The following is a 25,784-nucleotide window of genomic DNA, read 5'->3' as shown; positions in this document are numbered from 1 at the left end:
TTCAACAAAAAACGTAAAACTTTTTATGCGTTTTGGCCGTTCGTTTACACGACAATGGCCTCAGGGAGCCTGAAAAAAATAAATAAAAAAATAAACGGCTTACAAAGTGTACGTTTTTTAAAACTGTTTCAGTGTAAACAACAATAACGCGAATCTCTGAAGATGATGACGTCATGCACAAGCGTATTACGTGTTCAGTCTATAGTGTTTCATCGCCATCTAATGGCCTGGCAGCAGAATACAGCGTTTTTATTAGTTTTCGCGGATCCGTGTGAATGGGGATCATTTTGATAATGGAGTCGTCTGTACGTGGAAAACTCAAAGGAAAAACTCAGTTTTAAGCACATCGTTGTCGTGTAAACGTACCCTGAATTACAGATCCAATTGACCAAAATTCTGCCAATAAATTGGCCTGGGGTACATTTCCCAAAAACACTGTTAGCCAACTATGCTCGAAAGTTCCATCATTACCAATATATTTGAACAATTTGCTTATTCCTGAAACAATAGTTCTAACGAACATTCGCAAACAGCATCGGAAAGTTGTTTGATTGGAGCTACAGCTCTCGACATGTGGTTAGATGCATAATTTCTTTTTAGTATTAGCCAACTATGCTTGCAAGTTCCATCATTACCAACAGAGTTCAACAATTTGCTGATTCCTTTTGAAATCGCAGATGTGACTAGTTAGTTCGTTTCCAATTATGCATGGTACTAGCTAAGCAGCAAGTTACATTGTTTTATGGGAAACGCATCTCTGGCCAATGTATCGGTCTATCTCAGTGATCATGGCTTTGCGTTTGTCAAAATGTCTTTGTCATGTAATGTAATTTTGTAATAAGTAAGCCATTTGTAGGCTAATATTGCCAAAAAGTGCACTATGTGGTGCTTTCAAGACATTGCTCTGTTTGTTTGAGCATCGCGACCAGTCTGAGCCAGCAACAATGGTTCAATCAATGGCGTGAGTTTGGGATATGACTATCCATTTGGCCATCCGGTCTGACCAATGGCAGATGGTGTTGAAGTGTGTTAATTCTGGGCCCCCAGCAACAAAACGGCAAAATTAATAGTCATCATCCAAGTGGATGCTGCACACTGGTGGTGGTTGAGGAGAGATCCCCTGATATGATTGTAAAGCGCTTTGGGTGTACAGTAGTACATATGAAAGCGCTATATAAATGCCTCATTCATTCATTCATTCAATAACAAAGGGTAAATTCCAAATGCCGTTTTTGTGCCCTTGAAGGGCACTTCGGGAAGGGGAAGCCATTTGTAGGGATGTTCCAAACGAAAGTGAACAACTGAATCCCTTCATGTCGGAAAATTACATTGTCTTTCCTTGCTCCCTTCACCAAGTGCGTTCCAAACGGCTACATTATGACCCACAAGTGCCCTGCTCCCTCCAAAGACCCCACTTCAAGAGCTCTGCCCTTCGGACCCAAATTCACCCCATTGGTCAAGCTAATGCTGCTATCCCCGCCATGATTTTGATACCATCAAAGCGTTTAACCTTTCAAAAGAATCGACCACCCAATCGTTTACTTATAGATGTCTCTGCATGATAAGATGATATATGAGAAAATATTTTAACATCAAAAAATGCTTTCAGCATGCGGCCATGCAGTCTGCATTACCGTGTATAATTATATCTACACAACCTGAAGTGCACTTCCAATTTGGCTACATACTGACGCAAAAACATTTTCATGATGATATTCATGAGGTCTGGAATTGGTTCAGACCAGGGTTATTAAATTGGGGACATGCCACAACACAGGCAAAAGTCAGAATACTCAACTTCCTACCAGCTGAAGGTAGTTCATACTCCACTTCCAGCACAACGCGCTCGCCTACGTTCTTTAACAGACTGATGATCTCGTCGTGACGCAGCTTGGTCAGGTTGATGCCATTGACTGACTTGATGTAGTCTCCCACATTGAGTTGATCGCTCCTGAGACACATCAGAATTTAACTGAATAATCACAGAATAGTACTTAGGAGGATTATGGGTTTGTTGAAATCCCTAACTGTAAGATTAGCAATAGTATAAGACTTGCCTTACAAACATCACAGTTTTGTATTGTAATTATTGAATATTATAATTAAACAGTTTAGCTAATACCTGCAAACACACCATATTTTGTTTAACACCGTAAAAGTTGGCTTTTCAAACATTTGACTCAATTAGCTTTGTTAGCATTCAACAGTTAATGTAGAGAAATTAACAAGATTACATCTGATGGTCCAGAGAAGCTTTCCGTCAATGGTCACAAAAACATGGAAAACAATTATATTTTGAATGGAAAGTAAATGCAAAGTAAGAACTCCTTATCTGTTGTTGAACACACCACAGGGAGTATAAATATTCTCATTTAGATGCTAATTAGACAAATGAATGCTATTCATTCCCTTTGTCCTCTGGGCGTACATGAGCTTGCACAATGATGCCTGACAAAAATGTGTCATCAGCCCAGACGTGCTCCATAACATCCTCATGCAGCCACGAGGAAAAAAGGAATGACTCAAGATGGGAAAACTTTGATGCATCCGACACATCGCTGAAATGAGTTTAATCAATTGTGAGTATGAGGGAAAAGAAATTTATCGCCAATTTATCACATCATATCTATCCATATCTATCCGTATGTGAATAAGGCTTCTAGCTACACGCTCGATTTTACGCACTGTTGTGTTTCGAAATGTGTCCGAATGTTAATCGTAATGCAACACAAGTACATTGTAGAAATTGGCTGATCCTCTGGTTAGTTTTCTCTTTTTTAGTCAACTACTGTAGTTTGAATCTTCCTGAGCAAGTTACATAAAGCTAGCTAAATTGCTGCTATGTATAACTTATAGCTAGCTTCCTGTTTAATAGCCTAATTTGAAGGTAATTCTATCGATCATTTGAGTATTGATGCTTACTGCCACAGTAAGAAAAAAATGCTCACGCTAAACACTAATGTTAAGTATAACAACACAACTACATGTTGCTACATTAGCAAGCATTAGCATAAATTAGCTGCTTCTATGGTCAGTTTTCAGTAAGTAAATTAGCTAAATTTGGTTAAATTGTTGATATGTTTAACTTGTAGTTAGCTACATAAATTAATCCTGACTTAAGCAGTAGCCTTACAGATTGCACTAGATAATATATGCTAAGATTGGATACTTATGCTATGAGAATGTGTGACTTAAAGTTGTGTGCATAAAACTCAAACAATATGCAAATAAAATTATGTTTGTAACAAGATGTCATTTTAAGTTGTGACGCATCTTACTACACACTTAAGTTGCACTGTTGCATTCTGAAATGTGTCAAAACGCAAGTCGTAAGGCAACACAAGTAAATGTCACATTAGCGAGCATTAGCACACTTAAATTGCAAGAGCAAACTCCAACTTGTTAGGCATGGTGTTTTTCTGAGTCAGGTGATCACTTTGTCATTCTGTGATTGGCTGATAATGTTAATATGTGTGTTATTTTCTGAAAGGTTGCACTGACTTCAGATCTAGTCCTCACCTCGCCGCTAGTCCACCCGGCCGCAGGTTGGAGACGCGTGGTTTGCCGTCTTTGTCTGTGCCGCCCGAGATGGTGAGACCCAAAGTGCTTCCTTCTTTCTTAATCAGCTCAACCAGTGTAACCCCACGCAGTTCTTCTGCCCAGAAACACAACACACACACACACACACACACACACACACACACACACACACACACACACACACAGAGAGAGAGAGAGAGTCGGCACTGATGGCAAGATGGTTTTATGACACTAAATCTCTCAGATATGCAAATGAGCAGAATTTCTCCCATCTAACTAACGATGAGAAATTTTATTAATTCTCAATATTACAAATGCTCGAGATTGTTTTAAAATGTTACACCACAACTAACTTGCACTAATCTCTAGCTCATGCTGGGACTTTATGAATTCTTAAACAGACAATCCAAACCAAGAGACACATGAAAGAAAGCATCCATCAAACACCAGTATTGCAGCAGAAATTGTAATGCTACACTTCTGAATCCAACCGTGTCATGAAATCTCTCACAGAGCCTAATCTAATCTAATCAGTGTCTGTGTGGGTTTAAATGTGAACAGATTGGAACTAGAAAGTTTTCCACAAGTAAAAATGTAATGGATGATTGCACACAGCTCCATCTTTTGAAACTATGATAATGATTGATTCCTGTCTTGAAATAGCCTTAATCTGACATTTTGGTAAACATTTTTTATGAAACCTCCGTATATTATGTTATGTTATATCATATTATATTTTTGGGTTAGCAATTTATTTTAAAAAAAGTTATACTTTCATTGAACAATGATGCAATAAATTGATAAAAAAGTGAGACATTTATAATTTCAAATAAATACACTGTTTCCACATAAATATTAAGCAGCACAACTCATTTCAACATTGCTAATAATCAGAAATACTGCATTTCTTGATCATAAAATCCTCATATTAGAATTGTTTCTTAAGGATCATGTGACACTGAAGACTGGAGCAATGATGCTGAAAATTCAGCTTTGATCACAGGAATAAATTACATTTTACTGTATATTCAAATAGAATACAGTTATTTAAATTTGTAATATTATTTCACAATATTATACTGTATTTTTGATCAAATAAATGCATACTTGGTGAGCAGAATAATAACAATAAAAAATTTCTCTAGCATTAGTTTAGCATGAAATAACAGTTACAACTGCTTTGGACCTCTTACATGTACAGTAGGGTACATAAAAAAATGATTATACACACAAAATGTGCAAGTATTTTACAACATGTAAAGTAACATCTGAAAATGTTTGTTATGCCTTAAAACCTCCTTTTGAAACTTTTCCAAAGTAACACTTTGAGTTGACTCAGCTAATCCAATTAGCTTTAGAGAAGAAAGAGGTCTTGGATCAGCAAACGCTTCCAGCTACAGTAGCAGAATGACTCAGACAGACACTTCTCGAGAACCGCAGGAAACATCTGGATAAAGCTGTAACAACGCCCTCGAACCCCCAGTGTTCTGCATCTCAAACAGCCATCGAAACCAATGTGGCAAGAAGAACTCAAACATCCCCAATGGAAAAAGACACAGACACAATCCCCAAGATCAAAAGACGCTGAGGGAGCGGAGCGAGGCTGGATCAGCCTATGGTGGGAGTATTTGTGTGGGCACAAAAGAAGGGATAGACAGGGAGTCAGGCGTACCTGGGATGCTTTGTCTTCTGGATGTGAGCGAGTTGTCTGGCCCCATCGAGTCCTTGTTCCCCTTAGAGTACGGCCCATCATCTGTAGGGTGAGAGACACACAATCAATAAAAAGACCTTAGAGAAAACAGTCTACAATAAACGCAGTGTCACGTTTGTATTAATACACAGATGAACTGTGTCTTTTTGACTGTAGTAAGTATCAGCATCCAGGGACACGCTAATAAGGATTTGCTATCTTTTGATGGTAATAATCACAGAAACCGAATAATTTTTTTAAATAGAAAGCCTTTGTGTGACAGACTTCTTTTGGATTGTTTTCTGTCAAGGCGAACGCCTGAAAGCACTGAATGAGCGGATCAAATATTCATGAGCAGCATAGTTTTAATTTCTTCAAGGTTTCTACATGAATTATATTTTTTCTCTCATGCACTGGGCTCATCAGCACTAAGCGTCTCTGGAGCTTCCTTACGGCTCGGCACAATTCAGTTCATCTTTTAACGCCAGCAGGACAAACACTATTAATGTATTCAGACAAAATAAGGTAACACCTGTTGCCATCATTATTATACTAATAAGCTCAAAACACTTTTGCTTGTGACTTTCCTTCAATTAAAGACAAAGTTTTAAAGCCCATGTTCCAAATTTTATTCAGATGGGTTTTTTTTGAAAGTCTGGACAGAAAAAAAAATATAAAAAAATAATAATAATTAAAAAATCCATGACATCAGATTTCCCCCCCCCAAATCTGACTCAAACCACATATGGAGGTGGTTAGAAATGCACTTCCAATCAGATTTTTACAGATGTGTTTCATTCTGGACGCTCTGGCTTCTCAAATCATCACTCTTAACGCAAAACACAACGCTGACGGAAATGCCAGAAGTATTCATACGGTGTTCAAATAGAATCCACAAAGATTTCGCCATTTTCCGATGTGCGACTGAGGAGTTCTGCACCGCGACTCTGTAGGGCGCTTATTTGAAGAGCGAGGTGATGCACCTCCATTTTTCCTGCATCCTTTTAACTAGTTTTTGAACTAGGTAATGTGAATAGCAATATTTTCATTATATGGAAAAGAGCAGCTTGAACAATCTGCTAAATCTCTCCTTTTGTGTTTTATAGAAGAAAGTAAGTTGAGTTTGATATGACATGAGGTTGAGCAAATAATGACAGAACGGTCACACTTTAGTTTGTGGAACAAATATTCACTATTAAAGAACTCCTAATTTACTGCTTGTTAATAGTTAGTTAGGTAGTTGTTGTAGTTAAGATTAGGTATTGGGTAGGATTAATGGATGCAGAATATGGTCATGCAGAATAAGGCATTAATATGTGCTTTATAAGTACTAATAAACAGCCAATATGCTAATATGCATGCTAATAAGCTACTAGTTAATAGTGAGAATTGGACCATTAACTAAAGTGTTACAGACAGAACTTAAATTCTTGGGTGAAATATTTAATATTGTATAGACACAAACTCTCACAAGCCTATGACGCTGAAGAGAAGCTGCACTGAATGAGGAATCTGGCATAAGGTACGACACCATCACCAGACTGAGGTTATGCTGCGTGAGAGGCAATAAGAGTTTGTTGTCTGGAGATAAGAGTCTTCCGACAGCAGTTACAAGTATTTTCTTATTATTTGATTGCAGATATTGGTTGTCCATATTACTGTAGTGGCAAGATGATATGGAGGACAGAATCTTGTTTGCAGTGTCTACTTTGCAAATGATCACGTTATACTGATTTAATTTCAACCCTACTTCTAAAATTGTCACATATTTTAAAAACCTTAATATAGAAGCAACCTATAAATTCTCTATGAAAGCTCAACTTGTTTAAATATTATATTAAAAGATAGATTTTCTGAAGAGCTTCTGAAAGTGTGTTGTGCTCGACTGTGTGAAATGAGGCTGTCATATGCTTAAGCGTGTTTTAGCACGGTTTTGTGGGACAGCATGTTTAAAATATTGGGCTTTTGGCATGATTAGCACATTGTTATAGAGTTGTTTAGGTGTTCTGATAAGTTTTAGCATATTGTTATGCGGTTGTTGAGGTGTTTTGATGTTTAAAATGTTGTTATGTGGTTGTTGAGTTTTTAGCATGATTAGCATGCTATACAGGTGTTCTGATGGGCTTAAGCTTGTTTAGCATGTTGTTATGTAGTTGTAAGGGTGTTCAGGGGGGCTTTAGCATGTTTAGCATGTTATGTGTTTTTTTAGGGGCTTTAACAAGTTTAGCATGTTGTTATATGGTTGTAAGGGTGTTCTGAGGAATTGTAGCATGTTGTTATGTGATTGTTAGGGGCTTTAGCATGCTTGGGATGTTGTTATATGTTTGTAAGGGTCCTCTAAGGGATTCTCTGGGATTCCGCTCAGTTGTTCTCCAAAGGTTTTTTAAAACGTCTATTTTTAGCATGATTAACAGCTGTTAAGTTGTTCAAAATAGTTTTTAGCATTATTAGCTTGTTCTTATACTGTTGTTAGTGTGTTCTGGGGTTTTTTAGTATGATTAGCACATAACTGGTACATATTGTTGTTAGTGTGCTCTGTTTTTTTTATTTATTTATTTTTTTAGCATGATTAGCACATTGTTATACTGTTATTAGTGTGTTCTGGGGGGTGGGTAGCATGATTAGCTTGTTGCTATACTGTTATTGTAGCACATTGCTATACTGTTGCTAGTGTGTTCTAAGCTTTTTTAGCATGATTAACACATTGCTATAGTGTGTCGTGCATAGACAGTATAAGAAATGGACAGAGTCATCTCATTGGAACTCAATTGAGACAAGTGAAGCCCATTTTCAGCGATTTTTTAGGACTTCCGTTCCTGACGCGCAGACTCACACTGAGCTTGACGACGTAGATGTGACGTGAGCAACCCGTCTGTCTTCTAGTGGCTGTGGCATGAGAAATCTGAATCATTCCCTTCTGAATCTTGCAGAGACGGAGAGTGTGAGTATGAGGTGTCCATGGGCTGGGAGCAGGAGAAACTTTTGCTAGGTATTCTGATTAATTATTTTGTCATTTTGCCTCCACGTCTCCCCGATTGCCCGCGAGCTTCTCCTCCTGTCCATACGGTAATCTCTCTACTGTGCGACAGAGAGTCGCGTGGTTATGACGCAATCGTTAGCCTACTTTTACAAAAACTGTTTTTACGGGGCCATAACGTAAGCTACAAGGTAATGGAGCATTTTATACATTGTCGTGTTTCTTTAGAAATAAATAATGGACAAATGGAGTCTTCAAACGCCTCAGATGTAAAGTTATTCGCTGTCAAAGTGACGCCAAAATGAATGGGAGTCAATGGGATGCTAACAGCAGGTGAAGTTCTGCTACAAGATGGTGGCACGCGGCCGGCTTCAACTTCCGGTCGACTTCCTTCCCGCTTGGTGTCGTGGGGTTTTTAGCGTGATTAGCATATTGCTATACTGTTGTTGTTGTTGTTTTTTTAACACCATAAGCTTGTTGTTATACTGAGTGTTCTGATAGGTTTTTAGCATGATTGGCACATTGCTATACTGTTGTTAGTGTGTTCTGTTTATTTTTTTTATTTATTTTTTTTACATGATTAGCTTGTTGCTATTGTTAGTGTTTTCTGGGGTTTTAGCATGATTAGCACATTTCTAAACTGTTTTTAGTGTATTCTAAGAATTATTATTATTTTTTTATTTTTTTGCATGATTAGCACATTGATATATTGTTGTTGTGTTCTGAGGGGATTTAGCATGATTGGCTTGTTGCTATGTGGTTACTTAATGGCCTAAGTCAAAGCAGCCCACCCTCAAATCTCAATTATATTCTGGACTCTAGATTGTTTTATTACCTTCATTAATGTCAGCATTTTCCACAAATAGTTTATGTGCCAAAGTTTAGTGCTTAGTGTAAGGGGTTTGTTCAAATTCATAAGCCTTAGCAAGCACCACTAAATAACCATAATTGACTTTGACTGTTTTTCGTTGAACTGCACGCCTCAAAACACAACCTCATTAAGACAGGACACAACGCAGCAATACATTCAAAATCCTGCAATCATGAATTCCCTTATGTGACATGTTGTGTGACCAAGCCAAATAAAAAAACAGAATAGAATACTTCGTACAGGACAGAATAAGACCAGACAAGTGCTAAAAAAAAACATACATGCCTTAGTGAGAATGCGAGGACAGTCTGCAGGGAGCAATATTGTTGTATTTGTGAAAGCTATTACTGACAGGGCTCAACGGTGGGATTAGCTTACAGCGCTAGCACAAGACCAAACCAACGAAACTCCCTCCTAGCCCACAGAAAACTCCAGCATATCGGCATTCACATGAGCAGCATTCGTCTAATCCGCTTGCTCGAGGGTTTTGGAAACCTTCACGAGTCACCTATCAAAGGAAGCGATTTAGCTGTGACGGGTACCTAACTCGCAAAGCACACAGTCATCTGTTTTTGTCATGCACTGAAGTGCCATTCCAGAAAAATAGGTAAATAAAATAAAAATAATCCAATAGCTTCACCTCAAAGGCCTGGAACGAAACTGAAGCTACATGCATAAAGACAAAAAAAAAAAACTATATATATATATATATATATACATTATAATGTAATTTTATTCATGTCAATCTGAGGGGACAACAGATTTGCTGAATAATTTGAGTTATAATTCATGAGCGATAGTATCAGTGAAGTTTGCATTAGAAAGCACCACTAATTATTGCACATTACAGAACAAAATTTCACATTACTGTAACAATATGCAGATCATGATACACCAGAAATTGTTGTATTCAAAGACTGTTGTGAATGCAGGCTATTCAGCAAGAACACCGTTTAGTTACTCTTTTTTTAAATAAACTGCTGAAATGAATGGCTCTAATTAAGCTGAAGATACGGTAGCTATAATCTGAGCGAGCTCAAGTCTCTCTTTGTTTAAACTCCACATGTCCTCCAGTAATTACTCTCCATTATCAGCACCAAACAGCCAGAAGCTTTGCCCAGGAAGGAAACCTGCGACTTGGGTGATATGTGCTCCACACACCGATTGCAAAAACGCACACACGCAAAGATGCTCACACATTCAAACTTTCCAAGGAACACCAACAAAACACACACACACGATAGTAACTAATCTAGCAAACTCTATGCGCACCCACAAACAAATTTACATACATAGGCTTTTCTTGTATATGGTACAATTGATCACATGACTTCACCTTTGGCTGATCAATGAATGAGGCAACTATACGGCGCAAAACTAGGGCCGGGCCATTGGTGAAGAGAGGACGGTTCGTAAGTGTGGTATTTGTCCTGCCCTTCCTCCACGTGATTGGACGAATGGGTAAAAATGTACTCACATTTTTAAACTCTTCTGCGTGAAAAATCCCCAAGCGTGCAACATTCAGCGTGACATAGACGCTCAGTGCTCATGCGGCTCCCATTGAAAACAATTGAAAAATTGTGCTGGCCTTATAATAAACAAAACTTTATCGCACCTTGGTGTGAACACTAATATGTTTATCATTACAGCCTTTCGCACTGGGGTGTGTTTCCCAAAAGCATCGTTAGCCAACTATGGTCGCAAGAACCATCGTCATCAGCATAGTTCAACGAGTCTGTGTTTCCCGAAACCATCGTTCCAATGAACGTTCGCAAACAGAATCGCAAAGTTGTGTGTTTGGAACGACAGCTCTTGACCTGTGGTTAGAAGCATAGTTTCTAGATTGCATGACATGTGGAGTCAATAAATCCTTATCTTAAGTCAAATAAGCAAGCTCACATTCAGTACAATCTATATATTTTATTTAGAATACATACAAATGTAATTTACGTCTTTTAGTTTGTCATGAGAGGTAAAGCAGCGTTTCTGAATAGTGCGCATGTGCGAACGTGCTCTAGTAAACAAGAACGAGCCTACAGGGGATACGGTACTTTATTCGGAGGGTTTACAGTTATCATCATGTAGCTAACGCGAACCTACTGTTGCCTTTTCATGAGAGATCTGTAACGTCTGTAATTTATCTTATTACAATTACATCAAGCTCTGCGATCTTGAAATGCGGATATCGCGCGTGTATGTTTGAATCTGGAAATAAAGCAAAATAACTGAGAAAAATGAGAAATAGTCCTCAGATGCCATGTCTGTAATTTCTAGCAAAACATCTAGCATTAATTCGATCTCAAACAGATTCATTAAAAGGAGTTATTACTCCAACACCTGCGAGACATCATTAACCAACGTGGTTGAACGACCAATTTGCGACAATATGGTTTCGGGAAACAGTCGTGACTAGCTAGTTGATTACTTCAACGTTGCATCGTACTACGGTAGTTAAGCAGTGAGTTACGTCGTTGTACGGACCCCCGGTTGTTGTTTGGGACTTCAATTTTAATTTTGACGGTGCTGAGAACAACTTAGCACACAGCGCCCCCCCCCTTCTGTCTTCATTAGTTTCTGATCAGTTTAACAGTCCAATCGAATACGTTATTAGATAGAACTGTTAAACGGTATACGAAAAAGTATTATAGCGGATGCCATGTGGTTGATGCCCAAGCTAAGGAGAAATACATAAACATGTTTCGCTTGGTCCTTTCAAAACTCGCGTTGGATTTCCTCGTTAGCGTAAAGTTTGAGAAGTGCCTGCACTTCGGCGTCGGTCCATCTATCGCTGTTTTCCATGTTCATGGAGTAAATATAGGCTATAAACTGTGTGTTTACATGGCTTTTTAAAAATGGCGGGTGCCAGTGTTTTGCATGCGTTCGGCCAATCAGCGTACACTTACGTGACTGGTAGCACCTATTGTGCTGGGATAGACCCTACTAGTCCTCCCCAAAAGCGTTCCTATAACTATAATCGTTCCCTGTTCCTGCGGTGCGAACACGCCAAAAAGCAGGTACTTACACCAATAGTTAAAAGAAAAATGAAAAGAAATAACTGACTGCTAACACTTGTTTAAGTCATGACTATGAAATAGCAGCACTGGGTTTTTAAACCTACTAGAAAAGGCTTTTAAAACACTGTCACGGCTAACCACCGTAATCATCCAGGGTCTTGTTCAGAAACACTCTCAGGGAGCTGAAACCATTGGCGGGGGCGTGTGTGTTCTGGAACACAACGGCAGCGAGGTTTCACCGCCCTTATGTCTAGGCCTCTGAAGTAAATGCTCTTTGTAACCATGTGGAGGTGAGTAGGAACCAGCATTTTAGATCAAAGCACGTCTGCACAAAGACCGCACTGGGAACCCTGCAGTTTCCCCTCTGAGCGGTGCCACACTGTCATATGCACATTGACATATTTCATTTTCCTGGGGATTATGGGAACAGAGCGATGTGGTAAAGGAATTTTGCAGGGTTTCTGGGCATGAATGAACTGGGACTGGAAGTTTTTCCATGCGATTTGGGTTTAGGGAGTTTGGGTCATTTTAAGTTCAGCAATCGAGAGAGACATTCCCTGAATAAGTATACTTATAATACTTATAACATACTTATTCCGTCCCATCATTCTGTGGTTAATGATCCAAACATTGTCATTATCTAGTACATTCTTGAAGCTTTCTGCGGCCAAAATCTTGATGGATGGGTATTTGATAAAAGGGTTAATTGCGTTTGAAAGCACTCAACCTGCCACTGTTTTGTTTTAAATATCCATTAGTTTAATGTAACGCAATAGCGCTTAGCAATATTTACAGGTACATTAACCCAAACCAGTATTTTAAAGTACACCATTAAGCCTCACAGCTGCCAATCACATCCTTTCATGTGTGCACAGCTGTTCCTTTTAAATATGCATTGGACGTGCTTTGGACTAAACAAATAAGATGGCTTTCAAATCAAACATGCTAATTAGCATTGCAGTGAGGAAAAGCAAAGATTTTGGATCAGTTACAAAACCTAGTGTGCCATCTACCAAGACATCATTTGACAGCTACCAATTCCAAAATGTATAGGCGAAAACCTCATGGTTGTTTATAGCTAAATTAAGCAGCCAGCATTGCCAATCATTGCCAGTCAATACCAGAATGGATTGCCAATATGGTGGACAATAGGCCTACATTACTGCAAAGTAGCAATACACATCATAAGATTTTGCCTGATATTTGTGTGTGCTATATATTTATGCTCTCTAGAATACTACGTTGTTAGCTTAGTAAAATGCTAACATCAAACCTTAGTGAAATCATTTGAGAGTTGAGTCTCCCGTCTCAATATTTACCCAATATTTGTGTGGGCTACATTATATTAAACTTACTGTATCACATTATTAGTTTAGCAACGTGCTAACGTGTAACTTGGAATCAATTTAGCTGACATGTGTGTGTGCTATGTATATTTGAGATTACTAGTCTATGTCTATGTCTATGTCTATGTCTAGAGTCAATGTGCGCTTCATGAGAAGAACAGTTTTGTCGAAATATTTACTCAATGGGTATTTGTGTGTGCTACATTGTAACGAGGTTCAAGATGTAAGGAAGGAAGAGGACAGGGTCGGCTTACGGAGACTGTGTGTGTTATTGATGTTTTCAAAAGATCAAAACAAAGTCACGCTCACTGCGCTGAAACATAAAAACTCTGCTTGCTCTCTCTCTCGCTCACTCTCACACTCACTCACACGCTCTCACACACACACACACACACACACACACACACCCCGGTCTCTCCACGCCAATAACTGAAACACGACACAGGTGTTTGTCATACACACTAAACTCGCTCACCCACCGCATATCTCCCTGTTGCCAACCTCGCTAAACCACGCCTCCCCCACCACATACATATTAGGCATAACCACGTTGTTAGCTTAGCAAACATGTTAACGTCAATTTACTCAATATTTGTGCAAGTTTTGTATTTTTATGCTTAGAGTACCACTTTGTTAGCTTCTTGTTAGCTTATGCTAACATCAAACCTTATTTGAATCAATTAGTTTAGGAACTCCAAATGTTCAGACATATTCCCTATAGTTATAGTTAACATTTTGCCGATCATCTAACAAAGTGGAAATTATGCTAACTTCAAAACTGACAGCTGGTAAAATTGCGGGACATGTTTTCTCCCATATTTTAAGAACCAGTGAAACCCATTTCGTGTGACAGGATGTTGTTATAATGCTTAATCTCCACAGGGACCGTCTAAATTGCTCTGACAAAAAAGGTAAGATGCTTTTAGATGCCCTTTCCAAGACTGTTATAAGGTGACGTAAGACAGCTTGAGCTATTCGTCTGACAACAGGGGTGTAGGAAGTTTAATAGGGAACGAATTTCAGCATGTTAACCCCTGACCCCTCCTTCTGGCTGTCTCCCGCTAACCACGGGAGATGTAATGCATTACCACCCTCGGGACATGACCAGAATTCACAGCAAATTTAAACAGACAGACTAACAACCTGACATCAGGACATAGTAGATGGCCAGATAAGTACAAGCAAACCCCTGTCGTGTTTATATTGGCTGTCCAATTCAATGTTGTATTTCGTGGGATTGAAAACTAAGCTGAATATATGAATATATAGATTAGTTGACTGATTTAGCAAAAACAATTACCACGTATAGAAGTTCAGAATGCTAAATGCTATTAAAAGGTTGACCCTTTTCAAAATAAAAGAATCAAATTACTTGTAATACAATAAAATAAATCTAATGATTTCCGACCAGTGTCTTGAATGCAGAATGAGACGGTAAAAAAAAAAAAAAAAAAAAAAAGGTATATAGTATTATTGAAACCCAAAAAGACTAAGAATTACACAGAAAAACTGTGGGTGACAGATGTATTAACTCCTGAAAATTACGGAGCTTTTATGATACAAGCGCACTGTATCCTTGGCACAAAGCTTGTTTCATATTCACCAGGAGTTTCTTATTCTGAAGAAAGACTATTAATTGAGCAAAGAGTTGTGGATAATTCTCCCTGAGGTGCTGAGAAAGACAAAGCGTTCTAATTCAGGGCACGTTCGACACTTGCTTCGTCTTTTCTCATCAAACTTGTCATTACTTGCCACAGTTGCGAAGCAATTCACAGCGCTACAAAATGCAATGATTACACCCATTATAATTTAAAGAGTTGTACTTTGAAAACATATAATTACACCTAGTCCACCTTCCATCGCCATAACTCACTTTCCTCTGAATAACTCAATGCAACAAGCAAAGCAGCATCTGGACAAACAAGGCACAATTAGTTTAATGAGCAGTTTCAAAATGTAAATGGGAGATTAGTCACAGGAAAGACAGAAAAGGAGGACGCTGTGCTCTTCAACATTATAAGTTGTGTCAAACCATTGTGTGGGCGGTGGAGAAAGGTGGCCGTTGGCGTAATCGCTGTTTGTTCAAGTGGAGATGCTTAAAGATGGATTATTTGATTGCAATTATCATGGATGTTCACTGTTATTGGGTTCAATCAAATGTTGAGCTTTTAAAGTTTGAAAAATCTTGCTTGTGTTAGGATGCGTTGTTTCGCAAAATGGAAATGTTTGAATAATTGATAGCATATAACAGTAAAATATAAGTACTTAGAAACTGTGTAGCAGAGCAGATTATTGCTGAAGTGATAGCACACCAAAAAAAATGAAAGTGAAGCAAGCTATAGAAGTTTGAAGTAATTATTTGGGCTATAAAATTGCTATAAAATCAAAGCCATATGTATAGCCAAGTTGTGCTCCAAATTTGAAGTTGATATCAGAGAAATTTAGGTTTTTGTGAGATTTTGTTCTCAAAAATAGCCATCCGTTGATCCCCACCCTGTTCTAAAACTTTTTCATACGTTCGCCTGTCAAAAATGAATACATTTCTGTCAATATAACTTCTTTCACAAAACAGTGTCCAAATATGGAATCTTGAGTTTCAGACCTTTCCTACAACATGGGTTTTGTCAAGCTTAGAAAAAGATTTGATTATAAAATAGTGCTTGAAATAGTGGCCACTATTTTACTTAGGTTCTTGATGTTGATTATTTTCAACCAATGGTGTGAGTTTGGGGCGGGACTATCAGTTTGACTGAAAATACAGAAATAAATACCTTTGTAAAATATTTATGAGCATACAGACTCACATGAGATAAAGTTTCTAGTTATATCAAAAAAAGCTTTTGTTTTACACAAAGTGGGTCACCTCATGGTGGCGGCCATGTTGAGATCACATGACAAGCCAAAAAAAAAAAAAAAAAATTAGCTTTATCTTGATAAGCCTTGCTGTTATGATATTGGAATAAATGATGGATGGATGACTGTGAATCAAGTATTTCGACAATGGCGTCGATTATACTGAAAACTGTTAATTTGGCATGAAGTGGCATCCACACCACCAGGTGTCAGCATACGTCTGAGATGACAATTTTACTTCCGTTGAGAGACATTATGAGCGAAAGAAATTAATTGACAAGAAAGAAGTTCACATGTTTTGTGTTCCACGGAATAATCAGTGTATATAAGTCGTCCTGGGAAGTTTGTGCAGTGTTTACGAATTTACGAAATGAGGAGTAGCAGTTGAAGGTATGTTTACACAAAAATGATGTACTAAAAACGGAAACGTTTTTCCTTCACAGTTTTCGCGTACAGATGACAACGTTGTCGAAACGATCCCTGTTCACACTGATCTGCGAAAAAATGCTGTATTATTCATGTCAGGCCACTAGTTGGCGATGTCACTTTGTAAAGAACACTATGCGCTCAAGACTGAACACTATGCGCTCAAGACTGAACACGTAATACACATCCACGTGACGTCACCGTTTTCACAAATTCGTATTTTTGTAGTTTATCCAGAGACGATAACGGCCTCGTTTTAAAAAAAACACTTTGAAACCGTTTTCAAAAGCTTGCGTTTTCAGGCTCCCAAAACGCTGTTGTCATGTAAATGAACGGCCAAAACGGATAAACAGTTTTAGGTTATCAGGTGCATTCAATTCATTCAAAGGTTCTCCATTGAACCATCGATTCGATTCCAATAAAGATCCTTTATTAAGAGCGTAAATCAGCAGATTCTCATGCATATGTTTTACAGGATCGCAATTGTTCACAGGATTATGGGATTGAAAACACTTGTTCCAGCTCAGGTAACAGAAAAGCAATGCATGCTTAAGGATGATAAGATCTCTCAATCTCAGCTAGTGTCTAAGCATCATTACTAACACACACACACACTTTGCGTCTGGCCCCCGCAGGGAGAACATTAGACTGAGCTCTGTTGCGTGACGGCTTCCTCTGCTCCTCTTCATTAGATCAGCGTCCCCTGACTCGCTCAACGGAGCCCATAAATATGGTTTCATCTCCAAACACTGTCATTCATAAGCAGCAAAAAACATACATGTTACTGTATGTCGACCTGAACGCATGAAACGGCAATTACAATGGATACACACGGAGTCAGACAGCTTCCTGCATTTAATTTTTTAAGACCCTTTATTGCCATAGTAACGGCAGCTTTTGGGAAAGATTTCGTTTACATTACACAACCCTTACACAAAGTACTGTGGGTAATGTGGTATAATGATGGCATCATGGTACTTGTATACCATGGCACTGGATAATTACCGTATTCAAATGCCATTGAATTTACATGATACAACCAAAAAATGAAGAAATTAAATTTTGCATATAGAAAATAAGTCTGTTTTAGGGCATTTTGTGACATTATTTTCACAAAAAAATAACTATATTTTGCTCCGAATTTCCATGTTTTACTCCTTTCTATAATATTATATAATATATATAATCAAAAATATATATATATACAGTATATATATATATATATATATATTAGATTAGATTTTAGATTAGATTTTTTTTTTCTGCATTATATTAATGATAATTCTATTTATCATTATTCTTATTTGTCTAGTTCTTTTCTTTCAAATTTGGGGTGAAATATGAATTGTTTTAGACTGATTCATGAGGCTTACCATTGCACTATATCCGAGAAGACGTGGTAATACTATGGTACTTTGTTGTAGTACACATTATTTAAAAGGCAAAATGCCATTTATACAATAACAGCAAATGAAAAAGAAAAAAAAGATGGAAAAATTGTTTCTGCAAGAACACACTATACAAGACAACATATATTCAGTGTCAGCCTTACTATTCCTGAATGTCATTCATTAGGCATTACAACACCGACAATAAACTCTTAAGAGACTGACTTCTACAGATAAGATTTCCATTCAAAACTTCATGAAGAACCAACCCAGTCCAAATAACAAGATCAAACAGACTTTGGCAAACTTCACCTCACCTTTGTCAGATTGCCCAATGCTGAGAATACACACATATCTCTATTATAAAACTAAAGCATCCACTTTTAGTTTACAATCAATCAAGAATTCAGTAAAGAGCAATTCTCACCAAAACTGGTCTTCACTTCTCTCCGTAGCCCACAGAGCATGTTGGCGTGCTTGATTCAAACACACACACACACACACACACACACCAACTGAGAGACAGAAATGCAGCTCTGTGAGCAACAGAAGCGCCCCCCTGTCTGGTCACACGGTTCAGCTCCGTGTGTGTGTGTGTGTGTGTGTGTGTGTGTGTGTACACACACACTCGTATTAGGGACATACACACTCTCTCTCTCTCTTTCCTCTAACTCTACGCAAGCTGTCTTTTTGTCGTGTGAGGCTATACGGTTCCTCCTCCCCTATACATATTGTTGGTTTCTCCTTTGATTTGCTTTGCGCGGATGTAAACCTTTGCGCTGAATAAGAGGAATTCAATCTATTGGATGTAAAAGACAGCTAAAAACACTCAGGTCGAATAAGAAACGAGCGGACGTCTATTCTGTTATCTTCAGGCTATCGTTTTTAGAAAAAAAGTGCAGATTTAAATGTCAGTTCTTTTCCTTTCACTTGAAAAGGTTACTGCTGAACTTTCAAAAAACTACTTTCCCGCCTCAGGCTCGGAGTAACAGGGACTGTTCCTCAATGGTTTCTCAGCCTGAAAAATGTAATGACAGTCTTATGAAGTAAACTATTAAGTTTGAATATGTGCAGTTGTTACTTGGAGTAAGTAGTTCTTCTATTTGATCTAATAATTAAAAAAAATATTACTGTTGCTGTAAACTGATAACAGTTTAAATTTGTTCCAAATTTGTAATTAATAAAGTGTACCAAACCCCACTACATTATTTCAACCTTGTTGCCATAAATTTTTAATGTCCATACTTTAAATATGTAGCTAATAGATAATGGTTTAAATACTGGTAGTGTCACACTGTAATTGAAAGAAATACAAATAAATAAATATTACAGGGTGGAAAATTGGGCTAAAAACATTTAACTAGAGATGCACAATTTATGATTTTTGTGGATATCCCATATGCTGATATTTTTAAAGTCATGTTGGACGATAGCCGATGCTGTGGGAGCTTGTTTCCGTGGATGCAAAATAAAAAATTGCAATTCTGACTCTTTTTTATTTATTTTTTTATTTTATTTTTTACAATTGCGTGTTATAAAGTCAGAATTGCGAGATATAAACTTCCAATTCTGAGAGAAAATTCAGTCTTCTTTTCCTCAGAATTTGACTGAGAATTTCTAGATTTGCAAGAAAATATTTTACATTTATTTAGAGATTAGAGAATTTTTTTTTTTAGAATTGCAAGATATAAACTCACAATGGCAAGGAAAAATTAAGAATAGAAAGAAAAAGTCAGAATCGCGAGATAAAAAGTCAGAATTAGATATAGGCTAAATTCGCAATTGCATTTTTGACAAATAATAGATAATTTTTTATAGTAGGCCTATAGTATATCTTTGCAATTACACATAACATGGTCTATTCTATAAAATAATATGTCTAAGTTCAATAAAGTTATATCATAAGATCAGTTATATCAGTGAGAATACAAATGTACCACCATTTCCAGAGAACAACCCTTCAGGATTTCATTAGACTATATCAAATTCAATAGATATGATTCCACCTTCTGATTAAATGATCAAATACAGCTTAACTTATAGAAGATAAATCATGTATTTTCAAACAAAAAGACATGTTAAATTGACCTATGGTTTCAGATGGAAACACTGAACAGTTCTGTGACTGAAAACAACTTTTTTTAAAAGAACAAGTAGGCATTATTTCCCTCTCTGTCCTTATAGCAGGTCTCCCCCAGGACCCCTTTCAGACAGATACCAACAATGACACCAAGCAGCTCCAGCTCCAAACCGTTCCTCGATGCAGAGCGACTCTGACCTGCGGTCCTGCCCCTTGAATCAGCGTTCTGCCTCTCCTTACACTTTGTCCTCAATGACCCAACATACCCCTCTGACATAAATGACTAATAAACCCCCTTTCCCTCCATCTGCCTCTGTATATCAGTCTCTCGTAGTCCAGCAATTACGAAAGAATCTGCAAAGCGTACATTATTACCATACTGACAGTTTATAAAATGAAAACATTATGTGTATGAGTACAACCAAATTTAGACACGTACAAATCCTCTGACCAACTTCATATGCCACAACCATACATGTACTGTACAATAACTCAGGATGCGGATCAAATCTTATCAAAGCGCAAATAAATCTTCTGAAATGCTGGGCTTAAACCAAAATTGCATTGTGCTCGAACTCACTCCATGGAGAACATCAAGACCGGATCAGAATGTGAATTCGTTCCAGGTGGTCTCGGTTTATGTTCCGGCCTCGGGTTGGTGAACGTCTAAATATTTCAGGTTACTTCTGTGACAAACTCGCAATCACAATCCCATGATTCCTCAGCGTACACTAATAATGACTCGAAAACAGGATGCATGAATCTATTAAATAGCCCATGCAATAAAAATGTTTGATACAGGAAAAGCTAGAATGCTATGCTAAGCTAGTATGCAGAATGGTTTGCTTATTGACATTGGATCCAATTGACACTGGATATGATATAGTCTGATCAAATACTGAAGGGTGACTTGTTCACAGTTTGATACAGGCTAAGCTAGAATGCTATGCTAACAGAATACTAAGCTAGTATGATGAATGGTTTGCTTGAAATAGACATTGGCTTTGATTTGGATTTGATAGTCTGAACAAATACTGAAGGGTCATTCTCAGTTTGATAAAGGCTAAGCTAGAATGCTATACTAGCAGTATGCTAAGCTACTCAGCTGAATGAATAACTTATTTAAAAAAATGCTTAATTTCACAATCTATAGCTTATGTTATGCTAGTATATTTAACAGTTTAAAATACATTAATGGCCACAATAACAGTTCAGATGACATCATAATGCTATTTTACTTACCAAGATTTTTATTAGCATTTGTCAACACTGAGCTATAGCCAATAACTAGCTTAATTCAATTCAATTCACATTTATTTACAAGTATATAGCGCTTTTCACAATACATACTGTTTCAGGTCTTAGTTAAACTGTGACCACATTGTACAAATGTTTTGTATTTGAATGAGAGAACAAATTAATAAGTCATGAGTATAAAATCTTTTTGTTGTTGTTGTTTGTTGGTTTTTGCTTGGGTTATTGTGATGCCTAAAATCACTTGTATCGTAGTTAGTTTCATTTCTGTACCAAAAATAGTTTTAAAAAAAGGGCACAATTAATGGTTATTATTGGTTGAAAATAAAATTAAATGAAAATTGGTTTATTTTAGTTTCACATTTAAAATATTATATAATAATATATTACTAAAATAATACTATTATTAGAATAATTTTAGTTTTAGGGTTTCATTTCAAATATATTTAGACAAAATAGTACCAAACTTATAAAAGGGCGCACTAGTAACATGGCTGTAAGCCCATAAAAAATGGCTTTACAATTTGCGCAAACTGCAACCAGAAAAACAAATATATATATTCTTCAGAGTATCTTTAAACTCCTCTCACATCCTGGTCATCAATTATTAAGACTAAATTCTAGTCTAAAATAATCTAGGTTCCTCAATCTCTTACACAACACTCCTGAATCGTTATCTGGGAAGTTGAGATTTTATTTTGATTTATTGGTGCGCCGGATCCAGTTTTTAGACCTAATGCGATGAATATCTATCCCAGCACAATTCCCTTACCTCAGTGGAAACGTTTGATGTGTCTGAGGATTATTCATCAGATGGTCTGCCATCCATCAAAGAATAGAAGAAAAAACATACTGGATATAGAGAAGTGGGGCAGAATACAAGATAAACCAGAGGTGGGCGATTACAGATGTGTTTCTTTGTTTTGTTTTTGTTTTTTCCTCAAATAAAATGGCTGCTATAACTTAGAGACTATTAAATGAACATTACATCTTTGATAATGACTCCTATTTGAGGTTCTTTGATGATGCAAAAGATAATTAAATGGCAATTAAAACAGACAAAATTGATTAACAGATTCACTTTCAAGTGGCAGATCAATTCTAGGCCCCACAGAGAAACTTGCAAACACCATCAACCTTTCCGGTTTAGCTTAGAATAAATTATCATGTGGCTGTGTTAATGATGCAATTACAAAGGACTTTGCAATTTGATATATTGACATATTAACAGTTTAAGGGACTCCTGTCAACAGTGTTTAGTCTAACTAGAAATAATTAAACATTAAAAAAGTTATATGACTGAAAAAAAATTGTTCCCTGCGAAGGGAACTCGCACTGCATCGGCTGATGCTAAGGGGAACACCTCAGGCATTACAGGTGTATGAAATCACAATCAAATCACAGTAATCCTATTGACCGGCAACAGCCCATAAATCATTAACGTGCAACCTGGAAGTATATAAGGGTGCCTTGCAAACATGATAATTATCTTTTCGTGTTCAGGGACTGTTCTGTCTGTAAAGCGCTTGAGAATTACGGTAAGAATGGAATGCACTGAGAAGAAGCAAAGCTTCCAGAAGTGTCCGGACCCCTGCCAAGATATCTGGTGCCGAGTGACACACACAAGCTATGCGTTTTTTGTTAGGGAGAAGAGCACGCACAGGTGTGCAAACTGTGAGAGTTTTCCCTTGGGAACGCTCCGCTCTCGCCTGGCCCTCTTCTCAAGCGGAGAGGGTTCAGCATCTGGACCTCGGGGTTCGGGTCCCGCTCGTGCTGAGGCAGAGCAGCGACGCGCATCATGGGGTTCCCAGATGAAGCTCACCGATCGCCTTGAGAGGGGGATAACCCTCTCAGACGGTTCGGCGGCTGACGAGGGTGAGCTGCAGATGGCTGATGAGGGTGGTGATATTCAGATAGATTCTGAATCCTCTCAGCCACTCTGCCCCGTGTATGCAGAGCTGGTGGATGTGATGGATCACGCTGCGGGCAGGCTGCGGTTGCCTTGGCAGCGCGTTAGGGGAGAGGTCGCTCACAGAAGGCTTAACTTTCGGTTTCTTCCCGGCCAAAAGCCACCAGCTCAGGTGAGCCTTCCATTCCTTCCTGATCTCCATACGGAGATCGAGAGGGCATGGAAGAACCCATATTTGGCCCGTATCCACCAACATCAGCGGGCTAGTTCGAGGAGAAAGAGAAGGGCTTTCTCCTCGATTCGCCGGTTTCACCCTCTGAACTCTGAAACAGAGAGGCGAAGGCGCGCTCAGCTGCATTTAGGACCTGCATACCGCTGAGATCCACATCCACCCCCAGGCAAGCGGGAGGGCCTGGTCTCTCACGGTCCGAGGACCGTAGACAGGGCCAGAGAACCAGTGTCGCCTCTCATACCCCTTTTCCACCAAGGCAGAGCTGGTGCTGGTTCGGAGCCAGAGCCTAGTTTCAAATCGGTTCTTTGTTTTTCCACCGCCAAAGCACCAGCTCCGAACCAGTAAAACTGGTTCTTAAGTAGCACCAAATCATTGCAGGGTCTAGAACGGAGCCAAGAAAGAACCGCTTGCGTCAGAGGCTGGGGGCGGGGTTACCGTGGCCAACAAGACTGAAGAGAAACTTGTGACCGCCATTTTTAAATAGCAGCTAGTCGAGCTAATAGCAGCTCGATTATAATATCCGTCTATGTAAGTTATGGCAAGCTGCACGAACGCGTTGGATTCGCCGTGTTTGGATGCCGATTTATTTTCGCAAACCCATGAGCATTCATAGTAACGCAACGTCTATTATTGTTGATGCCTTGTTCGAGATGCATCGGAGCAGCGTGGACCGATCAGAGCTGCGGGAGTGTTTGGAGATCATACGACTCCTTGTGCTTTTTGATCGCTTTCGCAGTGCTTTGATTTCATGTGCTGATCGTTCTGCGAGAAGCCGATGCATCTCGAACAAGTCTGGTGTGTTTGTGTTTGGCGCTGCCGCACTAGCGTTGCTGGGCAACATGATATGTATGCAGTGACGTAAGATATAGGCTCTGTTGTGGCTCTCTGGACGGTGGAAACGCAAACCGGTTCTTAGTAAGCTCGTCAGTAGAACCAACTCCGAACTGGCAATAGCTCTAGCTCTGAACCAGCACCCGGTTCTTGTTGGTGGAAAAGGGGTATCATGAGCCCCCTCCGTGGAGGAGTAGGTCACAGAGAAGGTGAGACTCCCGCAAGAAGAGGGATCTAAGGGAGGTGATCCAGCACAAACACACACAGCATCGGTGATGGATCACCTTCCCTGAGGGCATGAATATATCGCAGATTATATCGTGATTACCTCAGGTGGTTGGCCTTAGTAGTTCGGGCAGTAGACTCACTGATGGGTAGTAGGCCTTAAACAGGCCTCCTCGGAAGGGAGTCCTAACGTTCTGGGACATACATTATAGCTGTGACCAGGTAGCTAGCCTTATTAGGCCTCCTGTGGGTGGCCTCAATTTTTGTGTTGGTGTAGTATGGTTCCCAATGGTATATGTGTGTAGCAGAATAGACTGGCTATCAGCTAGTAGGCCCAACCAGACGTCCCTGATGGTGAGTCCCCGGATGTAAGAATTTGGCTGACAGCACTGACTTGCTTCAGGCCTAGTAGGCCTCTCAAATCTTCTAAGTGAGTCTTGAGTTACGGGGTATACAAACAGTGGTGTTGATGGTCAGGTGTTGACCTTAGCAAGGCCTCCCTGATCCTGAGCCCCATTATGGGGTGCACAACTGGTAATTCGCTGGCCAATCAGACAATTGGCTTCAGTGAGCCTCTCTGGAGGCTAGCCCCGATCGACCACTGTCAGGCGGTTGGTCTTATCAGGCCTCCATGTAGCTCGGTCCCCAACCCCGACCATGGCAGTCAGTTTCTTACCTAAAGAAAACTTTCAGACTACCGGTTTAAACAGGCCGCTCCGAGACTGAGACCCAAGACTGGCAAGCCTTAGCAGGCCGCCCTGGGACTGACACCCGGAATAAGGATTCATAGCAATAACCAGTTTTTAGCTAGCTACCAGGTAGTAGGCCTCTCCAGGCCTCCCTGAAGGCAGGTAGTAGGCCTCATCAGGCCTCTCTGAAGGCGAAGTCCCAAGGATGGACAACTGCACAGCTAGTTTTACTGGCTGCCAGGTAGTAGGCCTCACTAGGCCTCCCTAAAGGTGAGTAACCAAAATACGGGCACTAAGTAGCAAGCCCTCTGGTTATCAGGTAGTAGGCCTCACCAGGCCTTCTTGTAAGTGGTCTCCCAGCGACGCAGGGTTCTGGCAGCTAGTGGCCACTTGCTTTCAGTTCAGCTGGCCTTAGTAGGCAGCTTCTGAAGGCGAGCTTGCACCCTAGCATGACTAATG

At 39.1% G+C, this 25,784-nt stretch overlaps 1 protein-coding gene across 12 annotated transcripts in view; it reads right to left on the bottom strand.

Annotated features, from left to right (window-relative positions):
* grip2b (glutamate receptor interacting protein 2b) overlaps nucleotides 1-25,784 on the bottom strand; it is a 182,079-nt gene that overhangs the window by 44,008 nt on the left and 112,287 nt on the right. For 4 of the 12 annotated variants that reach the window (XM_082137802.1, XM_082137796.1, XM_082137801.1 and 1 more), the window contains exons 2-4: nucleotides 5,213-5,293; nucleotides 3,520-3,652; nucleotides 1,806-1,951 (exon numbers count right to left, since the gene is read on the bottom strand). In XM_082137802.1, the coding sequence (XP_081993928.1) occupies nucleotides 1,806-1,951; nucleotides 3,520-3,652; nucleotides 5,213-5,293 (360 nt within the window). Of the gene's footprint in view, nucleotides 1-1,805; nucleotides 1,952-3,519; nucleotides 3,656-5,212; nucleotides 5,294-9,359; nucleotides 9,565-18,532; nucleotides 18,762-25,784 lie in introns of those variants that run through there. The other 8 variants (XM_082137800.1, XM_082137803.1, XM_082137805.1 and 5 more) reach the window with 7 other exon arrangements.

Source organism: Leuciscus leuciscus, assembly GCF_965113295.1.
Source record: "Leuciscus leuciscus genome assembly, chromosome: 15".
NCBI classification, from domain to species: Eukaryota; Metazoa; Chordata; class Actinopteri; order Cypriniformes; family Leuciscidae; genus Leuciscus; species Leuciscus leuciscus.
Note: the sequence above shows the minus strand (reverse complement) of the source record. Positions and strands in the feature narration are given on the sequence as shown.